Here is a 21948-nt window from a genome sequence, read left to right as displayed (position 1 = left end):
AACTGCATTCCTTAATGGATTTATTAAAGAAGAGTTGTATATGATACAACCAGAAGGTTTAGTCAATCCTTAAGGTGCTAACAAAATGTGCAAGCTCCAGCGATCCATCTACGGACTGGTGCAAGCATCTCGGAGTTGGAATATGCGCTTTGATGAGATGATCAAAGCATATAGTTAAATAGGGCACCATCTAAATCCGTTGAGACGACACCGTATGAACTATGGTTTGGCAAGAAACCTAAGCTGTCGTTTCTTAAAGTTTGAGGTTGCAATGCTTATGTGAAAAAGTTTCAACCTGATAAGCTCTAACCCAAATCGAAGAAGTGCGTCTTCATAGGATACCCAAAAGAAAATGTTGGGTACACCTTCTATCACAGATCCGAAGGCAATATATTCGTTGCTTTGAATGGATCCTTTCTAGAAAAGGAGTTTCTCTCGAAAGAAGTGAGTGGGAGGAAAGTAGAACTTGATGAGGTAACTGTACCTGCTCCCTTATTGGAAAGTAGTTCATCATAGAAATCGGTTCCTGTGACTACTACACCGATTAGTGAGGAAGCTAATGATGATGATCATGTAACTTCAGATCAAGTTACTACCGAACCTCGTAGGTAAACCAGAGTGAGATCCGCACCAGAGTGGTACGGTAATCCTGTTCTGGAGGTCATGTTACTTGACCATGACGAGCCTACGAACTATGAGGAAGCGATGATGAGCCCAGATTCCGCAAAATGGCTTGAGGCCATGAAATCTGAGATGAGATCCATGTATGAGAACAAAGTATGGACTTTGATTGACTTGCCCAATGATCGGCGAGCCATTGAGATTAAATGGATCTTCAAGAGGAAGACGGACGCTGATAGTAGTGTTACTATCTACAAAGCTAGAATTGTCGCAAAAAGGTTTTCGACAAGTTCAAGGTGTTGACTACGATGAGAGTTTCTCACTCGTACCTATGCTTAAGTCTATCCGAATCATGTTAGCAATTGCCGCATTTTATGAAATCTGGCAAATGGATAAACAAAACTGCATTCCTTAATGGATTTATTAAAGAAGAGTTGTATATGATGCAACCAGAAGGTTTTGTCAATCCTAAAGGTACTAACAAAATATGCAAACTCCAGCAATCCATCTATGGACTGGTGCAAGCATCTCGGAGTTGGAATATACGCTTTGATAAGTTGATCAAAGCATATAGTTTTATACAGACTTGCGATGAAGCCTGTATTTACAAGAAAGTGAGTGGGAGCACTACAACATTTCTGATAAGTATATGTGAAAGACATATTGTTGATCGGAGATAATGTAGAATTATTCTGCAAAGCATAAAGGAATGTTTGAAAGGAGTTTTTCAAAGAAAGACCTCGGTGAAGCTGCTTACATATTGAGCATCAAGATCTATAGAGATAGATCAAGACGCTTGATGAGTTTTTCAATGAGTACATATCTTGACAAGATTTTGAAGTCGTTCAAAATGGAACAGTCAAAGAAGGAGTTCTTTCCTGTGTTACAAAGGTGTGAATTTGAGTAAGACTCAAAACCCGACCACGGCAGAAGATAGAGAGAGAATGAAAGTCATTCCCTATGCCTCACCCATAGGTTCTATAAAGTATGCCATGCTGTGTACCAGACCTATTGTATACCCTGCCTTGAGTTTGGCAAGGGAGTACAATAGTGATCTAGGAGTAGATCACTGGACATTGGTCAAAATTATCCTTAGTGGAATAAGGATATGTTTCTCGATTATGGAGGTGACAAAAGGTTCGTCGTAAAGGGTTACGTCAATGCAAGTTTTGACACTGATCCAGATGACTCTAAGTCTCAATCTGGATACATATTGAAAGTGGGAGCAATTAGCTAGAGTAGCTCCATGCAGAGCATTGTTGACATAGAAATTTGCAAAATACTTACGGATCTGAATGTGGCAGACCGGTTGACTAAACTTCTCTCACAAGCAAAATATGATCACACCTCAGTACTCTTTGGGTGTTAATCACATAGCGATGTGAACTAGATTATTGACTCTAGTAAACCCTTTGGGTGTTGGTCACATGTCGATGTGAACTATGGGTGTTAATCACATGGTGATGTGAACTATTGATGTTAAATCACATGGCGATGTGAACTAGATTATTGACTCTAGTGCAAGTGGGAGACTGAAGGAAATATGCCCTAGAGGCAATAATAAAGTTATTATTTATTTCCTTATATCATGATAAATGTTTATTATTCATGCTAGAATTGTATTAACCGGAAACATAATACATGTGTGAATACATAGACAAACAGAGTGTCACTAGTATGCCTCTACTTGACTAGCTCGTTGATCAAAGATGGTTATGTTTCCTAACCATAGACATGAGTTGTCATTTGATTAACGGGATCACATCATTAGGAGAATGATGTGATTGACTTGACCCATTCTGTTAGCATAGCACTTGATAGTTTAGTTTGTTGCTATTGCTTTCTTCATGACTTATACATGTTCCTATGACTATGAGATTATGCAACTCCCGTTTACCGGAGGAACACTTTGTGTGCCACCAAACGTCACAACGTAACTGGGTGATTATAAAGGTGCTCTACAGGTGTCTCCGAAGGTACTTGTCGGGTTGGCGTATTTTGAGATTAGGATTTGTCACTCCGATTGTCGGAGAGGTATCTCTGGGCCCTCTCGGTAATGCACATCACTTAAGCCTTGCAAGCATTACAACTAATGAGTTAGTTGCAGGATGATGTATTACGAAACGAGTAAAGAGACTTGCCGGTAACGAGATTGAACTAGGTATTGAGATACCGACGATCGAATCTCGGGCAAGTAACATACCGATGACAAAGGGAACAACGTATGTTGTTATGCGGTCTGACCGATAAAGATCTTCGTAGAATATGTGGGAGCCAATATGAGCATCCAGGTTCCGCTATTGGTTATTGACCAGAGACGTGTCTCGGTCATGTCTACATTGTTCTCGAACTCGTAGGGTCCGCACGCTTAAGGTTTCGATGACAGTTATATTATGAGTTTATGAGTTTTGATGTACCGAAGGAGTTCGGAGTCCCGGATGAGATCGGGGACATGACGAGGAGTCTCGAAATGGTTGAGACGTAAAGATCGATATATTGGACGACTATATTCGGACATCGGAAAGGTTCCGAGTGATTCGGGTATTTTTCGGAGTATCGAAGAGTTACGGGAATACATATTGGGCCTTATTGGGCCATACGGGAAAGAAGGAAAAGGGCCTCAAGGGTGGCCGCACCCCTCCCCTTGGTCTGGTCCGAATTGGACTAGGGAAGGGGGGCGCCCCCTTCCTTCCTTCTCCTTTTCCCTTCCTATTTTCCTATTCCATATGGGAGGTGGAATCCTACTAGGACTAGCGAGTCCTAGTAGAACTCCACACTTGGCGCACCCCCTCCTAGGGCCGGCCTCCTCCTCCCTTGCTCCTTTATATACGGGTGCAGGGGGCACCCCAAAGACACAACAATTGATCATTGATCTCTTAGCCGTGTGTGGTGCCCCCTTCCACCATAATCCTCGATAATATTGTAGCGGTGCTTAGGCGAAGCCATGCGACGGTAGAACATCAAGATCGTCACCACGCCGTCGTGCTGACGGAACTCTTCCCTGACATTCTGCTGGATCGGAGTCCGGGATCGTCATCGAGCTGAACGTGTGCTAGAACTCGGAGGTGCCGTAGTTTCGGTGCTTGATCGGTCGGGCCGTGAAGACGTACGACTACATCAACCGCGTTGTGCTAACGCTTCCGCTTTCGGTCTACGAGGGTACGTAGACAACACTCTCCCCTCTTGTTGCTATGCATCACCATGATCTTGCGTGTGCGTAGGAAATTTTTGAAATTACTACATTCCTCAAACACTAGAACCCTGAGAGCTCCTAAAAAGAAATTAAGTAATTATTAACATTTCTCACATTTTGTGATGTATAGGAAGTTCGTGCAAAACAAAAACAAAATGAAAATCGTACAGGGATGTATTGTCGGCCAAAAACACATAACCATAGCTCATGTATCTGCAAGGGTAGTCCCAAGAAAATAAACATTAAATCATTTGGTACGTAATTTACAGTCATGGTTATTTGTATACTTTATATTATCTTGGCATGAGGACACAAACACATATGCACTAGCACACATGAATCAAGGATGCTTGCCGCATCAAACACGTTAGATGATGACCTTAAAGAAAATCCTATCTTACACATCAGTGATGTCATAAATCCTGGGGTTTCCAAGTCCCGAGATGTCTGAGAGCTCGAGAACTACATTTTTAAAGTCATTCCAACTAAGTACAAAAACTTATATCCATTAGATATGTGGATTAGTTTGATACGACCTAGCAACGACCAAGCTCTACCCCTATCTTGACCTCCGGTATGTGGGATGACTTCTTTGTAAATCGTGATCCTATTCCATCTCTCTTCTAACATTTAAATAGGATTATCATTACGTTGTCGTCTGATGCCCCATGTGGCTCAACAACCATGCAATGAATGCTTTGATGCAGTTTGATGCGACCATAAGAGGCAGTTGTGGACTCAATTGCTATCGTGAGCACCCCTCGTGCACGTATTGAACTCCCGTTTTGATCAATTCAAGTTCATTGTGTATTTAGATGATCACATCTTTAAAAAAACATTTGAAGTTGTTGTCTTAACTTGCAACATTACTAACTAGAAAAAACGGGCATAAGCAACCATAATCTTTGTAATACACTCAAGTACTGATGTCCAATATGAAGCTTACCCTCCATCGAAACCATGTTGATATGAACTTCTCTATGACATGATATAAGAAATTCAGAAGATGGAAATATAGACATCCCTTTGGATTCTTTCTCGAGCTTCCTCTTATGCTAGTTTGTGATTATTGTGGTACACCGTGTCATAGAAATAATGCATCTTATTGCGGCCTTGTATGATTCTTCACCAGTGCAAGTCCTTTTCTCTTAAAAGCGCTTCATATAATTAGGGAGGTCGTAAAGGTCCCTTTTTTCTTAACTCTACTATACGAAATCCTTTCTCTTTGGGTTGTAAATGATGAGCAATGATGTTATCTAAGGGAATTTTGGTAGTGGAATGAGTTGGTAAGGGTATGCAACTTTAGATTCAGAAAACGTGGGCACTCAAACACTCATATACCTATATACTCATCATTTTATTAAATTGTAGACTTAATTAGCCCCCCCCCCCCCCCCCCCCCGCATGCGTGATATAGAGGATAAACCCAGCCATCTACATAGCCATAACTGTCAAACTTGACAATGTGTAAAGTGATGATTTAGGAATAACAAAAAACACTTGACAAATACGAACCCATATTGCAATCTAACAGACAAGGAGGCTTAAAATATGTAAGTTTTGTGTAGATTGACTATAGTTCCAATCTTTATTTTCCCACAAGATTGTGCTCGTAAAGTCCGTTCAATAGAAAGAATGTGTTTACAAAGGAAGTACTATGCACTAAGAGAAACATAGCAAAATGTACCAAGACCACTTATTTTCGACTGTAGGGGTTAAACAATCATGCATTTATGCAAATTAGTTGTCTGACAATGTTCTCTATCTCAACCATTGCTTCGATAATATTCTCACTAATAGGAGGCTTGTTACAAATCTAGAAGTCATAAACAACACTCAACAAGCCTAAAAGAAAACTATCAACAACTCGAGAGCCCCCCAAAAAGAAGCTACTAGTAATCACTAGTAAGTTACATGTGCCTTGCACGTGAGAATAAGTGCGGACGGATACCGATTTACCACGTCATAATAGGCAAAACATATAAATTTGGAGTCATGGACGATGAAGTACACGATATAGGTTTAAGTTTGAATGCTCAATCCATTAAAATTAAATTATGAGTATAGAATGTTTGATGATTGTGTGGCATATACTACACAAAACTAATGTCAAATACAAAGACAAAGTGAACTTTAGGGAGATGTTGCCACATATTTGAAACAAAACAAACAAAAAATCATATAGTAAAAACACATGTCAATTATTTTGTAAGAAAAAAATTGGGGGAAGAATCTAGATAAATGAGAAATGGTTGCATTTTGTTCATATTATGCAATGTAAATGATATAAAAATGAACAATGAATATCTTATTAAAAAAGTTGGAGAATTGAAGTATGGAAGAATCTAGAGCAAAGGAGAAGCATCTTTGTTTTGAGCTTTGTGCATATTACGATTGTGTCTAAGCTCAAGTAGAATCTTCTGGATATTACATGTGGCAAAATCTAGTGTAGTATTGTAGTGAATAGAATATCTAACAGCCAATACTACTCTCATTTGTCACCTGTCAGCCGTTAGATGGGTTTCATCCAACGGCCAATAGTAAAAGTTATTCACACACTATATAGTAGTGTAGATATTACCTTTTGTTTACATTTTATATCGTACAAAAGAGAGAAATCAAAGAACCATACAATGGTGTAATCACGGCGCAAGGATGGCTTGCAATGCTTGTCTTCGAAAAATGAAGGTACGCGCGGTGCGCCGACGGAACACTCTGGCCGGTCGCTTTCGCCTCGCTGACGCTAGCCACCAGGAAGGCAACACGTGTACCTTATCCTCTCCCCAACACCCCATCCACTCTTTCTTCCTCGCATTCGCCCAGGCAGGAAACTCCATGGATCCAGGCCGGCGATCAGCTCCTGCCTCCTGTGTTGTTCGTGCGCCCCTCAGGGACAACGCTGCCGTGCAGTTTCCATGGCTGCGCTCATCGCCATGGTCGCGCCGTCGACTGATGGCCGCGGAGGAATCACGGGGATGATATGAGGAGGCGCAGGCCATGGCGGCGCGCACGAGCGAGGATGAGCATCGCGCAGGGATCTCGGCCACTACGTCGTCAGGCACCTCTCGGAACGGCGCCACGGCGGTGATGGTCATGGGCGGGCGTGGGAGCTCAGCGGAGCAGTAGCACCAGCTGTGAAATGGATGTGGCAAATTCCATCACCGGTTGTAGCAAACATCGACTATGGTTGTAGCAAAACTACATCATCATCGTCGCGGAGGTCGCAGCTAGACAAGAAGTTTGAAGCTTTTTTCAATGCCGGTTGTAGCTTTCGTAACCGCCGGTTGCAGCTTTTCATTTGTCATCCACGGAGGCGAGCAAGGTGACCGCGAGCTGCGAGGATGGCGGCGCTGTCCTGAAAGAATTTTGTAAATGTCGTGTTTTTTGTTGCATGCTACAACCGATGTCACATTTTGCTACCACCGACACACTACTTAGCTACAACCGGCTTCGTCGCGTGCTGCATGCTACGCCGGTGGTCCTTGTGTGAGCGACGTTTTTGCTCCAACAGTACCTGTTTTTTGCTACAACCTGCGAGGATTTTTGCTACATCCGTTTAGATGGCGTTCATTGGCAGTCGTCGTCGTTCGTTCAACCCGTGCACGAGCGCCCACGGGTGGAAAAAGATTCAGTCAGCGTGAAAAAAGCTTCAATCAGCGTGGAAAAAAGCTTCAACCGGGTGCGAGCATGGCAGCGGCCATGAAGTTTTTTGCTACAATCTTTTTGCTACAACCAACATTGAAATTTGTTCCCATGATGGCAGCCGTGTTTTGGGACCTGCACGGTGAGCTACAACCGGCAGCTATCGGCCACAATATTTTTTGCTACAACTATGTCTCGGTTTTGCTTCGACCAGCCATGAAAAAAAGCTTCAATCGGGTGCGGAGGCGGAGGCGGCGTGGCGGGGCTCGATCCACGACGGCAGCGACTTGCGCGGAGGGCGTTGCAAGCACGACGGGGGGGAGGGGGGAGGTGGGGGAGGGGGGGGGGGGGCGGCAGCGCAACGCTTGGAGCGATGGACATGGCACGGCGCAAGGAAGAAGAAGGTAAGGAGAAACCGTTTTCATTGACAGGATCTAACAGCCCACGCGTGCACGATCCAACGGCTGCGGTGCGACCGGCCCAACAGTTAGGCCGGCGCACCGACGCAGATCGTTGCCCTAAGAAATATCTTGATATATTCAGTTCAGACGCGGCAGCCCTAGTGACGTGCAGGTGCAGTGCAGCGCAGCCAGCTGAAAAATCCTGCCCGTCGTCGTATGTACGTGTTGCGATTTTCGACGTTTGCTAGCTGCCAGCAGCTGGTCCGTGCCGCTGCTGTTGCGGGCTCATGTAGTCGAAGTATTTCCTTCGTTTCGAATTACTTGTTTTAGATTTGTCTAGATACGGATGTATCTAAACTTATTTTAGTGCTAGATACTTCCGTATCTAAACAAATCTAAGACAAGTAATTCGGAACGGAGGGAGTACTATTTATGCATTCAAGACAAATAAGAAACCGCTTTACTACCATAGTCCTAGGTTCAAGAATCTTATTGCTCATAATCTTGCAAAGAAAGCTATCTTCAGTAGAATTCTTGCAAAGAAAGCCATCTCCAATTCCAGTAGAATTCCTTATAACTGTAGCTTTCTTTGCAGCAAAGGCTCAAGATGTAAATCCAAAATGGCTTTTGAAGCCATCTCATTTCCTAGAGGAAACTTGATCTCTGTACACTGCCTTAGTTGCTAATAATATAAGTACACCCCTCTTTCGAGGGTTATTGTTTGCCAAAAAAAGGGGAAACCACTTACTTTCAACCATAGCCGGAAACAATCATGCCTTGGTGGTGCATACCGGTTTTCTTGTCCATCAATTCATCCTCGTTGAGTTTTGTTTCCATAATACTCTCACCGATAGGTAAACAGTCTTGCTAAGTTTCAGCCGACTGAGAAAGTCTCAATCGATACTATATCCGTGAGATCTTATATTGAGATCTGTGTAATTTTTTTCAGTTTTTTTTCTCTCTAGTATGTTATGTCATTCTACTGAGACTTGGTTAAATTTCAGTCGACTGAGACCTAACCGCACCCAAAGAGAAAAGGTCTACAATGTGGTACTACTATACTAAAAAAAACTTAATGTGGTGCATGAATTTTACACTCCATCAAACAACACTCAACTGAGTGCTCCCAAAAAGGAAACTAATAATTAGTTATAATTTTTATTTAATGTGTATTCCTACATTTTTATACAAAGAACAATGATGTATTATGGACCAAACACATATACTAATCACGACGCATGTAGTGCACCTGCAACGGTAGCTTGCAATGCAGCATGTCTTGAAGAAGTGAAGGACCTGTGGTGCTCTATACAGCATGAGGACTTGCTCGGGCAAACCCATGTAAAAGAAATCTGATATCTTCCACTTAGGGCTCGCAGAAAAAAAAAGATATCTGATATCTTCAGTTCAGACGCGTCAGCCTTACTGACGTGAACAGCTCGCTGAGAAATCCAACCCGTCGTCGTCGTACGATCGTGTCGTGTGGCGGCCTAGGACGTGTTGGTGGCAGCGGCTGGGCTCATGTAGACGACGTGCTGCAGGGGCCTCGCCGGCGTGGAGGAGCAGGACATGGAGGGGCTCTTCTTGACGATGGGGATGAGCGACTGCACCACGTCCGTCATCAGCGGCCGGTACTCCGCCTTGGTCTGTATGCACATCGCCGCGATCGCCGCCACCTGCACCCACACGCGTCCACGATACAAAAAAAAAAAAGAAGCTCAGAGCTGCACATCCATGGCGGAAATCGATCGATCATGCACGGAGGGGGCCGCTGGTCACCCACCTGGATGAGATCCTTGACGGCGAACTGGCCTTTCAGGGCCGGGTCCACCATCTGCACGAGCCTCTCGCGGTTCGTCAGCCGTGGAAGAGCCTGTTATCACAACGCACGCACAGGAGTCATTTACCATTTTTGATTTCCACGTCATGAGAACCAGACATAACGAAGTCTCGGTCGAGTGAGACTTAGCAAGACCGATGATATGATGGCAATATGGCATGCAGATTTCGCGATGTTTCAGGGCGCCCCGGCTGCTTACACAAGAGGGGTGTTCTATCATGCTCGTGTCCCCTGCTTCCGTTGCAAGCAAGCAAACCAGAGCGCCACGTATGTTGTTGTTGTTGCCTTGTTGGTCCTAATCTCGCTACTGTCACTATTATCATGTATGTAATCCCCCCCGGCATTTATGCTGTGTGTCGAACATCTATCTCGGCGACCACATGGTTGCCGCCGATGGCACGGATCCTAGGTGGCTAAGACAAACCACATGAGGGACGGTACGCTGCTGAACAGTGTGGTGAGTTGTGCACTGACCCATGAGACGAGGACGTGCTGTCCCGGCGGCCGCTGCGTGTCCACCGGCACCCGGCCCGTCAGCAGCTCCAGGAGCACCACCCCGTAGCTGTACACGTCCGACTTGGTCGTCAGCTTCCCCGTCGACGCGTACCTGCAACGCAACAGCATCGTCAACCATGGATCTTGTTAACCAGAAGCTGGGAAATTCGTCTACGTACTCTGGCGCGAGGTAGCCGGTGGTGCCGAGGACGCGGGTGACGACCTGGCCGTTGGCCTTGTTGGAGCCGACCTTGGCGGTGCCGAAGTCGGAGACGCGGGCGCGGTAGTTGTGGTCGAGGAGGACGTTGCTGCAGTTGAAGTCGCGGTGGATGACGGCCGGGGAGGTGTGCTCGTGCAGGAACTCCAGCGCGCGGGCGCAGTCCAGCGCGATGCCCAGCCGCGTCTGCCAGTCCAGCGCCGGCCGCTGCCCCTCGGCGCCGGCGGCAGGGACGACGGGGTGCAGGTGGCCCTTGAGGCTGCCGTTGGGCATGAACTCGAACACCAGCAGCCGGTGGCTCTGGTCGGCGCAGTACCCCAGCAGGCCCACCAGGTGCGGCGAGTGCATCCGGCTCAGCAGGTCCACCTGTGATAATAAACCGTAGCTAATTATAGTTGATTGCATTGCATTGCATGGCTCGATCAACACTCTGATCATTATTCATGGGGTTACACCACCAAATCGGGGAAACTGAAGTTAATGCCTTAAACAGGCTTAATTAAGGGGAGTACCTAGAACTCATCTAGATGAGATATAATTTGGTCTCATTTACTTGGAAAATAAGAACATATAACATCCACGTCAGCACACACGCATCTTATAGCATCTTATAGCATCACATCCAATGGCTATAAAAGATGAATGAGACCAAATTATATCTCATCTGTTAATTAAGAGTACTACGTAGGTAGGAGCGTATATAAACATGGAAAGAGTGCAAAAGAAGCAAGAACGTACGTCGACCCACACGCCCACGCATGACACATGCGGGTGCAGTTCGTCTCCGGATCCATGGATGAAATCGGCCCAACAGAGCAACATTGCGGCACTCAGGTGTGTCAGTCATCACCACTTACAGTATGATTTGTTAACGGCAGGTACGTAGATAGTATCAACAGCTAGGCAGCAGCCAGCGTGCGCCCCCGGACTTTAGCCGCTGCTCTAGAAGATGGCCCTGCTAGCTAGGCAATTAAACGCATGGACAGAGGCAGAAGGTGTTAGCAGGTTCTTCATCTTAATGGTGTGGATCCGGGACCTTCAAGTCAACCGGCCGTAGACCAGCATATGCATTGCATTGCCCGTGAACGAACTAGACCCACAGACGCTATTGCAGACAATTCCATGCGTGATGTTAAAATACAGCATAGTCAATTCTACATTGGCGCAGTGAACTGCTACAGGAGCGCCCAATTTGCCCACAGGAAACTGAATATGGCAGTCCCAGTCCAAAACATGGTTTGGCTGATGAGACAAGGCTACAAGAGACTGTGTGGAGCTGGATTTTCAGAAGTTAACTAACTTGATTAGCCTGTGATGTGACTGTGTGCCTAGTCTAGTCTCGCTATACTAGTCTGAAATGGTTCGGCGAGCCAGGGCGATAAGACCACGGTTTGCTAGCAGAGTCACGTAGTAGTACTGCAAGGGCACTGAGCTCCCCTGCCCGAATGGCAACGGCACAGGGCACGGCGCGGCTCTCCGGCCCGGTCGGGAAGCAAGGCAAGGGACCCTTTCACCCGTGGCGCGGCAAGTTGCGCATGATCCGCCAAACGAACGTAGGAGTCAGGCACCCGCACCGCTATTCTGCTGCGGTTTCGCCTTGCTGAGTCCGCAACACATCCCCTGGCTGATGCTGGTGGTGATGCGTCTCTCTCACTCCCCCAACTAAAGACAACGCCAACAGTCTGTCACCAACGCCCGCCCGTGGCCACGGAATGACCCAACCAGAATGCGTACTTGGATGCCTTCCTTCCCTTCCCTGGTTACGTACGCGTGCCACAAGCTCCCCCGACCCGTGCATGATCCATCCCATTCCCAGGCGCTCCTCAACAACAAACAGCAGCAACCACGTACCCAAACGAACCGCTCCCTCTCCTCTCTGCTGCTGCTGCCGCTGGTGGTTCGTTTGCGTGTAGAAACTAAGCTTAAGGTTGGTACGCGCAACAAAGGCGGCGTGCGTGCGCACGCCCGCCCGCGCACATGGACTTGGACGAGACGTGAGCCGATCGATGTGCAGATGCATGTGCAGCTTGAACAAATGAATGAATTACCTCGACGCGGAACTCGCGCTCGCCCTGGCGGCGGGGGTCGAGCTGCAGGCGCTTGATGGCGGCCGGGGTGCCGTCGCCGAGGCGGCCGCGGAAGACGACGCCGTACGCGCCCCGCCCCAGCACGTTGCCCTCGCCGAACCCGTCCGTCGCGCGCTCCAGCTCCCGGTACGTGAACACCTGCGCGCCCCGGCTCCGCGGCTGCACCGCCGCCAGCCCCAGCGGGCCCAGCCGCCCGCCGTATATGCACCCTGCGCCACACCAATCCATCACCACTAGCGTTCCTCGAGGCCACACTGCTGCATTGGCTAAGCGAGCGAGCGCACGCTTACGGCTTACCTGTGGCGGCGTAGCACCTACCGTTCTGGTAACCCCGGACGCTGCTGCCGCAGCTGGACGCCGGCGCGCCGGGCTTGTCACCGTCCACGCTGTCCCCGGCGGCCAGCAGCCTGACCTTCGCCCGCCGGGTCAGCACCAGGACGAGCGCCACGGCGACCAGCAGCACCAGCCCTATCGCCAGCGCCGAGAGCGGCAGTATCGCGAAGAGCGGGTTCGACCGGCCGTCGTCGCCGCCGGGCCGGAGGGGCGCCGCCCACGGGGACAGCGGCCAAGGCGCGAGGAGCGCGTCGGCGGCGACGTCGGCGGCCGCGAGAGGAGACGGTGCCGGCGGCGAGGGACCGAACGCTGCCACGTCTGCCATCCCGGCCCGACGGTGGCCGGCCGGGCCAGCAGCACCCAGCAGCTCGAGCAAGTGGTGGAGCGGGCGGTGTACAGGGAGATAACGGAGTAGCGGAAGCGTAGCGTGCTCGCGGAGGGAGATATTATAGGAGGTGAGGGGAGGAGACGAGGGGCTGGCGCACGAGAAGGGTATAGAAGTGGGCATTCTTCTCTGAATCTACCTGAGCGTGGTCTAGCAGTACTTTAACCCACGAAGCAATGTAACCGCACCTGACACAGCCCGGCAGCTCGCCGGACCAAACGCCGGTGCGCCGATGCGGTAGAATAAGGTGAATTCAGCGTGTCGCCATGGTGGCATCTTCGGACGTGCTCTGGCCTTGTCGCGCGAGGGACCACGCGCGCGCGAACGGACGAACGTGAACGGCAGGCGCGGGCACGTACGCCGTGGCCTCCGCTGGGATGAACCGGGTAAAAGCCAGTCGACGGATCGGGGGTTGTCTGAGTCTGACGGTGAGTAGATGCGCGCGAGCGTGGCCGCCGGTCCGGGCGGGCAAGGCGCCGAAAGGGAAGAGGGCCGGGCTCACCTCGGCTCACATGCCGCGTGCGGGGATGCGGCCACCGTTAAATTCCCCGGCTCGTGAGCGTCGTTTGGTTGTGTCTTGTGCTGCGCGCGAGCGCGCACGCACGGGATGCGATGCGAGCCAAGGTGGCGAAAGAAGACGCTGGCTGTGGCTGGTCCCGGGAGGGAGGGAACGTCTGACGCCTAGAAGTTCCCTCTTCTCATGGTCAGGAGGTCGTACGTGCCAGCACCAGTACCACCAGGGTATGTGCACTGCACACGTGAGCTGGTCGTGCTGTCATCAGAGGTTCGTTGCACGTCGGATCGAGGGTGAATTGGGCTGCGAGCTGGCTCGTTTTACCCGCGAGCTTCGAGAAGCGGCCGAGGTTGACAGAGATGAACGAACGCATGGCCGCAGCGATTTGCTGCGTAGATCCGCCGAATCGCCCGTGTCAGACGTCCTATACGCTTTCCATGCATGCAGGTCCAACCGAGGCGCGCCTGCTTCCAACGAAGAAGTCACGCGACGGCACGTACGGTGCCTTCGTCATGTATTTGCTGGATTACGAGCGTTATCACTCTCCCCGTCCCGTGACGGTATATGTCTTCCTGTGATTCTGTTTTTCCTTTTGCGGGCCTGTCTTTCTGTGACGACGATCTAGGGTTAGGACTGCCTACTGGGAGCAGGTTGAGTTTGGGAAAGAAGCGGGACAAGAGAGACAGGGAATAGCTTTTTTTTTTTTGAGCACAAGGCATTAAATAGTTTTTTAGGCAAACGACAGAGGGAGGACGTCTATTCAGCAACCGTGCTTCACAGGGTGTAGTCCCTGCAAATTAAGAGAGTACTAGTAAAACGCCCGTGCGTTTCTACGGGCTACAATGCATATACTTTAAGAAGACATAAGCCACAAAACTATGAGATATATAAAAGGTGTGACAACTCAAACTTATTGCCTGGGCTACAACAATGAAAAAATAGCACATTATAGAAAATAGCGTGGCCCCTAAAAATGTGCTATAGCGCGCTACAACGTGCTATTAGCGAGACATTGTACACAAGTTAATTTAGCGTAGCAATTCTCTACACGCTATAGCGTGCTATTAGCGCGCTATTTTTTCCAGTGGCTACAATGCATATACTTTAGAAAGTATCTCTGGTCCAAACTCATAATCCAATTATGCCCCTTAATCACATATTATGTGTCTTAGGACCTATTATAGGTTTGCTCATGTGGGTGCTCGGTGGTGACCGACATCTTATCATGAGATCATAGCATTCTTCTCTTTACTTTTTAATTTTCGTTTTCATTTCTTTCTTTTTCATGTAGAAGTGTCATGCTCTCGTCCTTCCTCTATCAATGAAAACACACCTCTCATATGTACTTACACTCTGCCGAATTCCATCTAACAATGCTCTTGTCCCATTCTCATGGAATGAACGATTCCTCTCAGTCAATGGTATACAATCCATCAGAAACTTCAAGAAAAGAACCATGATCCATACAGCTCAAGATGTTAGCCTTTTTACTTCCACCAGAAACTTCAAGAAAACAACCATGCTCCATACAGCTCAAGATGTTAGCCTTTTTTACTTCTCTGGCCACTAGCCAACATTACTTTCTGCCTTCCAATGTGCATGCATACAATGGAATAACTGAAAAATATGAAAGAAATAGATTGTAAGACATAGATATATGCAACCTAAAATCTGTTGTGTATTTCGGATATGGACGACCATTTACCCATAATAACAGATGAATGATTGATTGCAAAAGAGCTATGGAGGAAACTTCACAAGCACCATACTCATTAATTCCACTCACAAGCCTTTTCTCGTAGAATTTCACAACTTTATAAGACTAAGACATCTTTAAAAACCAGCCATAAGTAAATAGATCTCTCAATCCAGAAATGGTATGCACATATTAAACATTTCACTCTATTCGGGTCCATATTTTGTTTGAAACATGTCAAAAGGCTTGTCATTCTCATTGAATAAGAGGAAGATTTTAAGAATCACTCTCGCGGCATTATATTACACAAATATTTCGCCCGGCAAGGCACCCCGATGATGCCTCCGCTTTGACGTGTCACAAGCACAACGACCGGAGTCGCATTGTTGCGGAACACCCGAGCATTTCACTCATTCCAGATTTCCCAAGGGTTAAGAATATGGGAAACAAGCAGCCTTCGAGATTGCGAACTCCCGTAAGTGTTGCTGCGCCACCACTCCTTGATGGAAACCATGCCTCCCCAATCCGTAGGATGAACATCATGTAAACCAAGCGATGTTTTGATCATTGCCCAAACTCTGGCTGCATATTCTGTATAAAAGGATCAAGTAGACATGGAAGTATACTCATATATCGTTGAATCCTGTAAAACATTTACAAGGTAATCAGCCACATTTTAACAGCACTCTGTTTCTTAAATAAGTGATATTTACTTGCCAGTTTGCAAGGTACAAATTGAACCATAAACTATAGTAAAAACATAATCATAAAGTCATAAATAATTTTATAGAACCCCTCTATCAATATTCTTGTAAAATTCATTGTGTTTAATGCTATGAAGAATAGCAACTTGAATTTCCACGAGGACAAGTATATATAGTTATATACACATGCAGGTCCGCGCTTTCAAATTTAGCGAAACATGAGCCAAAATAACTTACGGAGTGGTGCATTTTTGTCGCTTGTTGGTGTTCTGTGTGTCCCGACCACACTGGCGCTCAATTCCTGCAGTAGTGCTGAAGACCGGGAGGAGGCGATTCTGCCAAGCATGACCTACTGCCCAAGCAGATGTCATTTATTTATGGAGAAGAGGGTATTACATACAATTTGTTTGCGAGGCAGTTCAGTTTAGTGGAAAAAAATATACCCTAGACAAGATGTTGAAATGGCAAATGCCTCACATAATAAATTATGTTCTATAATGAGAACACAGCCCAATCCTTGATGAGAAGACATTTTTTCAATGATTCCCTTGTACCATCAACAAATCAAATTGAAGAACAGAAAAAGTATATTATTGTGAGAGTGCATATTGAAAGAAAAGCATGTACCAACTGGTAAAAACAATTACCCATTTAAATGGACTAAGAAAGAAGCATCGAGGACTCTGGAGATTGGAGTCAGCATACTGAAGATGAAATGCAGGAAATGGAATACCCCGCTGGCCTCACCGAATAATAAGTCCCTCGGTTCATTGATTCACCACCTTGAGGTAAATATCGTAGCACCGTCTGCTCCTCTTCTTTGAATCATTATTTTATGTTTGTAAACATAGCCTTTAGCCATAGTCTATAGTACTGTGCCAGCCCATTGAGACCAACACAACACTGACTTGTTGTCAAATGTTATAGTACGCGACTGAGGATACAGAGAGAGATGGTGTGCAGGAGGAAAATGAAAGGACTTTGCACTTGTGCATTGGCAAAAAGCTTCCAAGGCATAAGCCACAAAACCATGAGATATATAGAAAGGTGTGACAACTCTCGAGTGTAGTACACCGCATTTCAAAAAAAACTGAAAAAACATGATAAAACAAAATCTAAAAAAATCTGAAAATTTGAGACAAATTATAATCAAATGTTTGAGCTTCTTGCAAAATTTGAGCGAAAAATAACACCCGAGGAACTCTCACCATAAAAAACAAAATCACTGTTCAAACAGTGACAAAACTTTGAACATTGATTTTATTTTTTTGGCGAGAACTCCTCTGATGTTATTTTTGGCTGAAATTTTGCAAGAAGCTCGAATATTTGATAAAGTCTGATGTCTCAAATTTTCAGATTTTTTCAACTTTATTTGATCTTGTTTTCCCAATTGTTTGCAAACTCGGGTGTACGACACCCGAGAGTAGAAAATCCACTCTCATAACCTATTCATGACATCTTAGAATTAAGAGAAATGACGTAGATAGGACCACATGCGTGTAGTGATAGAGCAAACAATTTAAAAGTGAAAGTAAGATAAACAGCTTACCGATCCACACTGAAGAGAACTGAAACTAAATTTGAGTTGCCTTGTAGTCGTACCATGATGTACAGTAAACGGGAAACATCCATTCTTCAATTGAGTATACAAAGGCCATAGTGGCGTGCAGTTTCGTGACCAAGCAAAAACAAAGGAAACCCTGCACTTCTGAGAAAGAATTTTAGCTTCCTCGGATGACAAAAACATTTTCCCGTCCAGATGCTACAAAATGATTTAATAACTACAGTTCCTCTTGCTAAACAATGCATATCTTACTTGCACACATCCAGATTAATCTTAGTTCACCGACGTTAATCAGTATAGCTAAGAAAACATGATTTGCTGTGCAGTATCGACATCAACTGGGACAACATCCCGGTGCCGACCGGCGATCTCACTGAGCTTAGAGCTGCCTTCACGGAGGAAGAGGTGAAAAAGGCGATTTTTGATCTCCCCAGTGACAAAGCACCGGGACCGGATGGCTTCTCTGGGGCCTTTTTCAAAGCGTGTTGGGAGATTATAAAAGATGATGTTTTGCTTGCTGTCAATCACTTTTCCAATCTGCGCTCCACGAACTTAAACTGGCTCAACTCAGCGAACATTGCTCTCATCCTCAAGAAGGATGGTGCGGAATGCATCTCGGATTTCCGCCCCATTAGCCTCATCCACGCCATCGCGAAGATCATTGCTAAGATGATGGCCAACTGTCTGGCCCCCCACATGCATGATCTTGTCTCCAACGCCCAGAGTGCATTCATCAAAAAGAGAAGCATCCATGACAATTTTTTGTTCGTCAGGGACTTGGCAAGAAAGTTCCATCGCAACCGCTCCCCGACGCTCTTGTTCAAACTAGACATTAAAAAGGCGTTTGATTCTGTACGTTGGGACTTCCTTATGGATCTGCTGAAACACCTCCGCTTCCCGGACAGATTTCATGACTGGGTTTCAGCTTTGCTCTCTACCGCCACATCAAGGGTGTTGATCAATGGAGTTTTGGGTGATCCACTGAAGCATGGATGTGGCCTTCGCCAGGGGAACCCGCTTTCCCCTCTTCTCTTCGTCCTGGCTATAGATCCGCTCCACCACCTCCTCTGCAAGGCCACGGCCCAAGGACAACTACACCCTCTGTGTGGTAGATCTTCACCCGTTCGGGCCTCGCTCTATGCTGACGATGCCGCCATCTTTGTGAAGCCCATTAAGGAAGACGTCCAATTCCTTGCTACTACCCTGGCCTCTTTTGGAGAGGTGTCTGGCCTCGTCACTAATTGTGCCAAAGTCTGGTTGCTCCCATCCGATGCGACAACATCAACCTTGACGATGTTCTTCATGATTTTCCGGCGGTGCGCACCTCGTTCCCGATGCGCTACCTTGGACTTCCGTTATCCGTCAAGCGCCTCAAGCGTATCCACTTCCAGTACCTGGAAGATAAAATTGCGGGCAAGCTCCCTCCCTGGCAGGGAAGACATGTGGGCTCTGCGGGCCGTGTGGTTCTTGTTAAGGCCGTCCTAACTGCCATTGCTATCTACCATCTCACGCCTCTCGACATCCCGGTGGAGGTCCTCAAGAAAATCGATAGTATTCACCGTGCATATCTTTGGGCAGGCTCAGACAAGGTGTCTGGAGGAAAATGCAAGGTTAACTGGGAGCTCATCTGTAAGCCCAAGGACAAGGGTGGGCTCGGAGTGCTTAACCTAGATAAGTTCGCCAAGGCTCTACGGCTCCGATGGCTATGGTTTGAATGGACTGACAAGAGCAAGCCATGGATTGGCATGGGGACGCCGTGCACGGAGGATGATCGACACTTCTTTGCGGCTGCCACCACGGTCCTTGTCGGCAACGGACGAACGACGCAATTCTGGAACTCGACGTGGCTCAATGGCTTGCACCCCCGTGACATAGCGCCGGACATCTTTAACCTTTCTCGCAAGAAGAACTCAACGGTCCAACAAGCCATGACCAACAACATGTGGATCACTAATATTGATGGCACCAATGGTCTGTCCGTCGCGCATATCGAGCAGTTTGCTGACCTTTGGGAAAAATTATCAATGGTGGCCCTTGAGGAAGATGTGGAAGACTCCATTATTTGGAAGTTCACTAAGGATGGGATTTACTCTGCTTCATCGGCATACAAGGCACAATTTGAAGGTCTCATATCCTCTGATCTTGTCAAGTCTGTGTGGAGGGTCTGGGCTCCCCCGAGGTGCAAATTCTTTGCTTGGCTCGTTCTTCAAAACAGAATATGGACATCAGACCGATTGATCCGTCGTGGCTGGCCCAACTGCGGCTTGTGTCTCCTTTGTAAGCAAGCACAGGAATCCGCTGCTCACCTACTCTTCCAATGCCGCTTCACATTGCGCATTTGGAACGACATTCTTCCTTGGCTTGGAATGCACCACATCTCTACTACCACATGGACGGTCAGCGCATCGGTCAAAGAATGGTGGGACAACAACCTTCAGATTCGACTCGGCTCTCCCAAAGCCCTTGCCTCATTGATGATGCTCATCTCTTGGGAGGTTTGGTCCGAGAGAAACGCTAGAGTCTTCCGCAACGTGGAGGTTCCATCGGTGGTCATCAACAACAAGATCAAGCATGAGGCGTCGCTTTGGGCTTTGGCGGGTGCCAAGCACTTGAGTATTGTAATGCCGCGAGAGTAATTTTTCTTTGTCTGCCGCTTGCGGCTTCTGTCTAAAACCTTCTCCCTTAATTAATGAAATGGCAAGTCTTTTGCCTCGTTTCAAAAAGAAGAAAACATGATTTAGTAGGGCACTCGGGACCTGGCACTTGCTCCGCTGGGTGCCTGGGCCTGCAAGCACCCCATGTACTCATCAAACAACACACTGAATACCAAGAAAACCGTCTCATTTGTGCAATCCCAGCACAAACTCAATTGCTGTAGAGTCAGAGACGACACATTGCATGCAGGTCAAACAATTCCATGGGAAGGTTATTTAGAACGAGTGTTTTTTCAGCGGAATTCATGAGTCCTTCCGAGTTGGATTCCTGTACAATGTAATATTTTCTAATGTATTATACCATATTCTTAGAAGCTAACTGAAAACAATTTGGACATAAGATAATGTCTTTGTATGTGGCAAGGATGTTTCACACCTAATATTCACATGCAATAGACAAACGCACTGGCATAAGTAAAATATATCTGCTCCATGTCTTATCAAATATCATGCATACTTGATTTTAAGCAGGACGTATCACTACAAAAAAAAGACACATCCGTGACATTTTGGGCTGAACGAAATTTTTTTCTGTCATACATATGACACTTCTATGACGATAATTGTGACAAAACCCGGTATCATCATAGATGTGGTGGGCTCCTACTTCTATGATAAAAAATCATGACAGAAAATGGGCTTTTTGTCCTGGGCGGGCCGGAGACGCAGCTGCATGACATTCTTTGGGCCGTCCATGACGGAAAAAGCCGTGGTAGAAGCGAGGGGGAGGAAAATTTTGGGGAGTTCCCGGTTATGGTGGGAGGTCGGGGGCCAAGCGATGTGCGTTTCTCTCGTACACGTACGCGCGTGTGTGCGAGGCGTTGTCTCTAACTGAACCCGAGCGAGGCGTTGGGCTCTAACTGAACCCGAGTGATTGCACTGCAGGCTACGCGTTACTGAACCCGAGCGGTCGATCGATGTCTGTTAACTGAACCCGATCGAGCGATTCCTTCGTTACTGCTGCTAATTGAAGCCGATCGATTGGATGAACAGTGAGCGTTGCGGGGGGGGGGGGGGGGGTGGATGAACAGTGAGCGGTGGCATTGCCTCTGGATGAACAGGACCCCGTGGTGTGGTGGAGGGCTGGATGAACAGTAGACGGTGGAGGGGTGCCCGTTGAGGGGTGGTTGAACAGGACCCCGTGGTGTGGAGGGCTGGATGAACAGTAGACGGTGGAGGGGTGCCCGTGGAGGGGTGGTTGAATAGTAGCCGGTGGAGTAGCGCGCGGTGGAGGCTGGATGAACAGGAGCCCGTGGATGCTGGAGGAGGTCGACGGTAGCCCGTGGAGGCTGGAGGAGGTCGACGGTGGAGATGAACAGTATCTCGTGGAGTCCCGTTTTGCAGTACGCCACACCCCTCCCGATGAACAGGACCCCCGTTTCGACCATAGCACTCCAACAGAAGTCCGTTTCGTTCGTTTTGCGGTACGTCACACCCCTCCCGATCAACAGGACCCCCGTTTCGACCATAGGAGGTCCGTTTCATCCGTTTTGCGGTATGCCACACCCCTTCCGATGAACAGGACCCCCGTTTCAATCGTAG

At 47.4% G+C, this 21948-nt stretch overlaps 1 protein-coding gene across 1 annotated transcript; it reads right to left on the bottom strand.

Moving 5' to 3' along the window:
- Positions 1 to 8974: 8974 nt before the first annotated feature.
- LOC125517239 (putative serine/threonine-protein kinase PBL7) lies at positions 8975 to 13627 on the bottom strand. Its single transcript, XM_048682422.2, has 6 exons — positions 12794 to 13627; positions 12458 to 12705; positions 10372 to 10775; positions 10172 to 10304; positions 9641 to 9730; positions 8975 to 9533 (listed from the first exon to the last, which is right to left on the bottom strand). Exons 1-6 carry the CDS (start codon positions 13335 to 13337, stop codon positions 9348 to 9350), a joined length of 1605 nt encoding a protein of 534 aa, XP_048538379.2. The 5' UTR covers positions 13338 to 13627; the 3' UTR covers positions 8975 to 9347.
- Positions 13628 to 21948: the final 8321 nt, after the last annotated feature.

The sequence above is a fragment of the Triticum urartu genome, chromosome 1A, assembly GCF_056163025.1.
Source record: "Triticum urartu cultivar PI428250 chromosome 1A, HENAU_Tu73, whole genome shotgun sequence".
Lineage (NCBI taxonomy): Eukaryota > Viridiplantae > Streptophyta > Magnoliopsida > Poales > Poaceae > Triticum > Triticum urartu.
The sequence above is the reverse complement of the archived record's forward strand: the minus strand, read 5'-3'. Positions and strand labels throughout refer to the sequence as shown.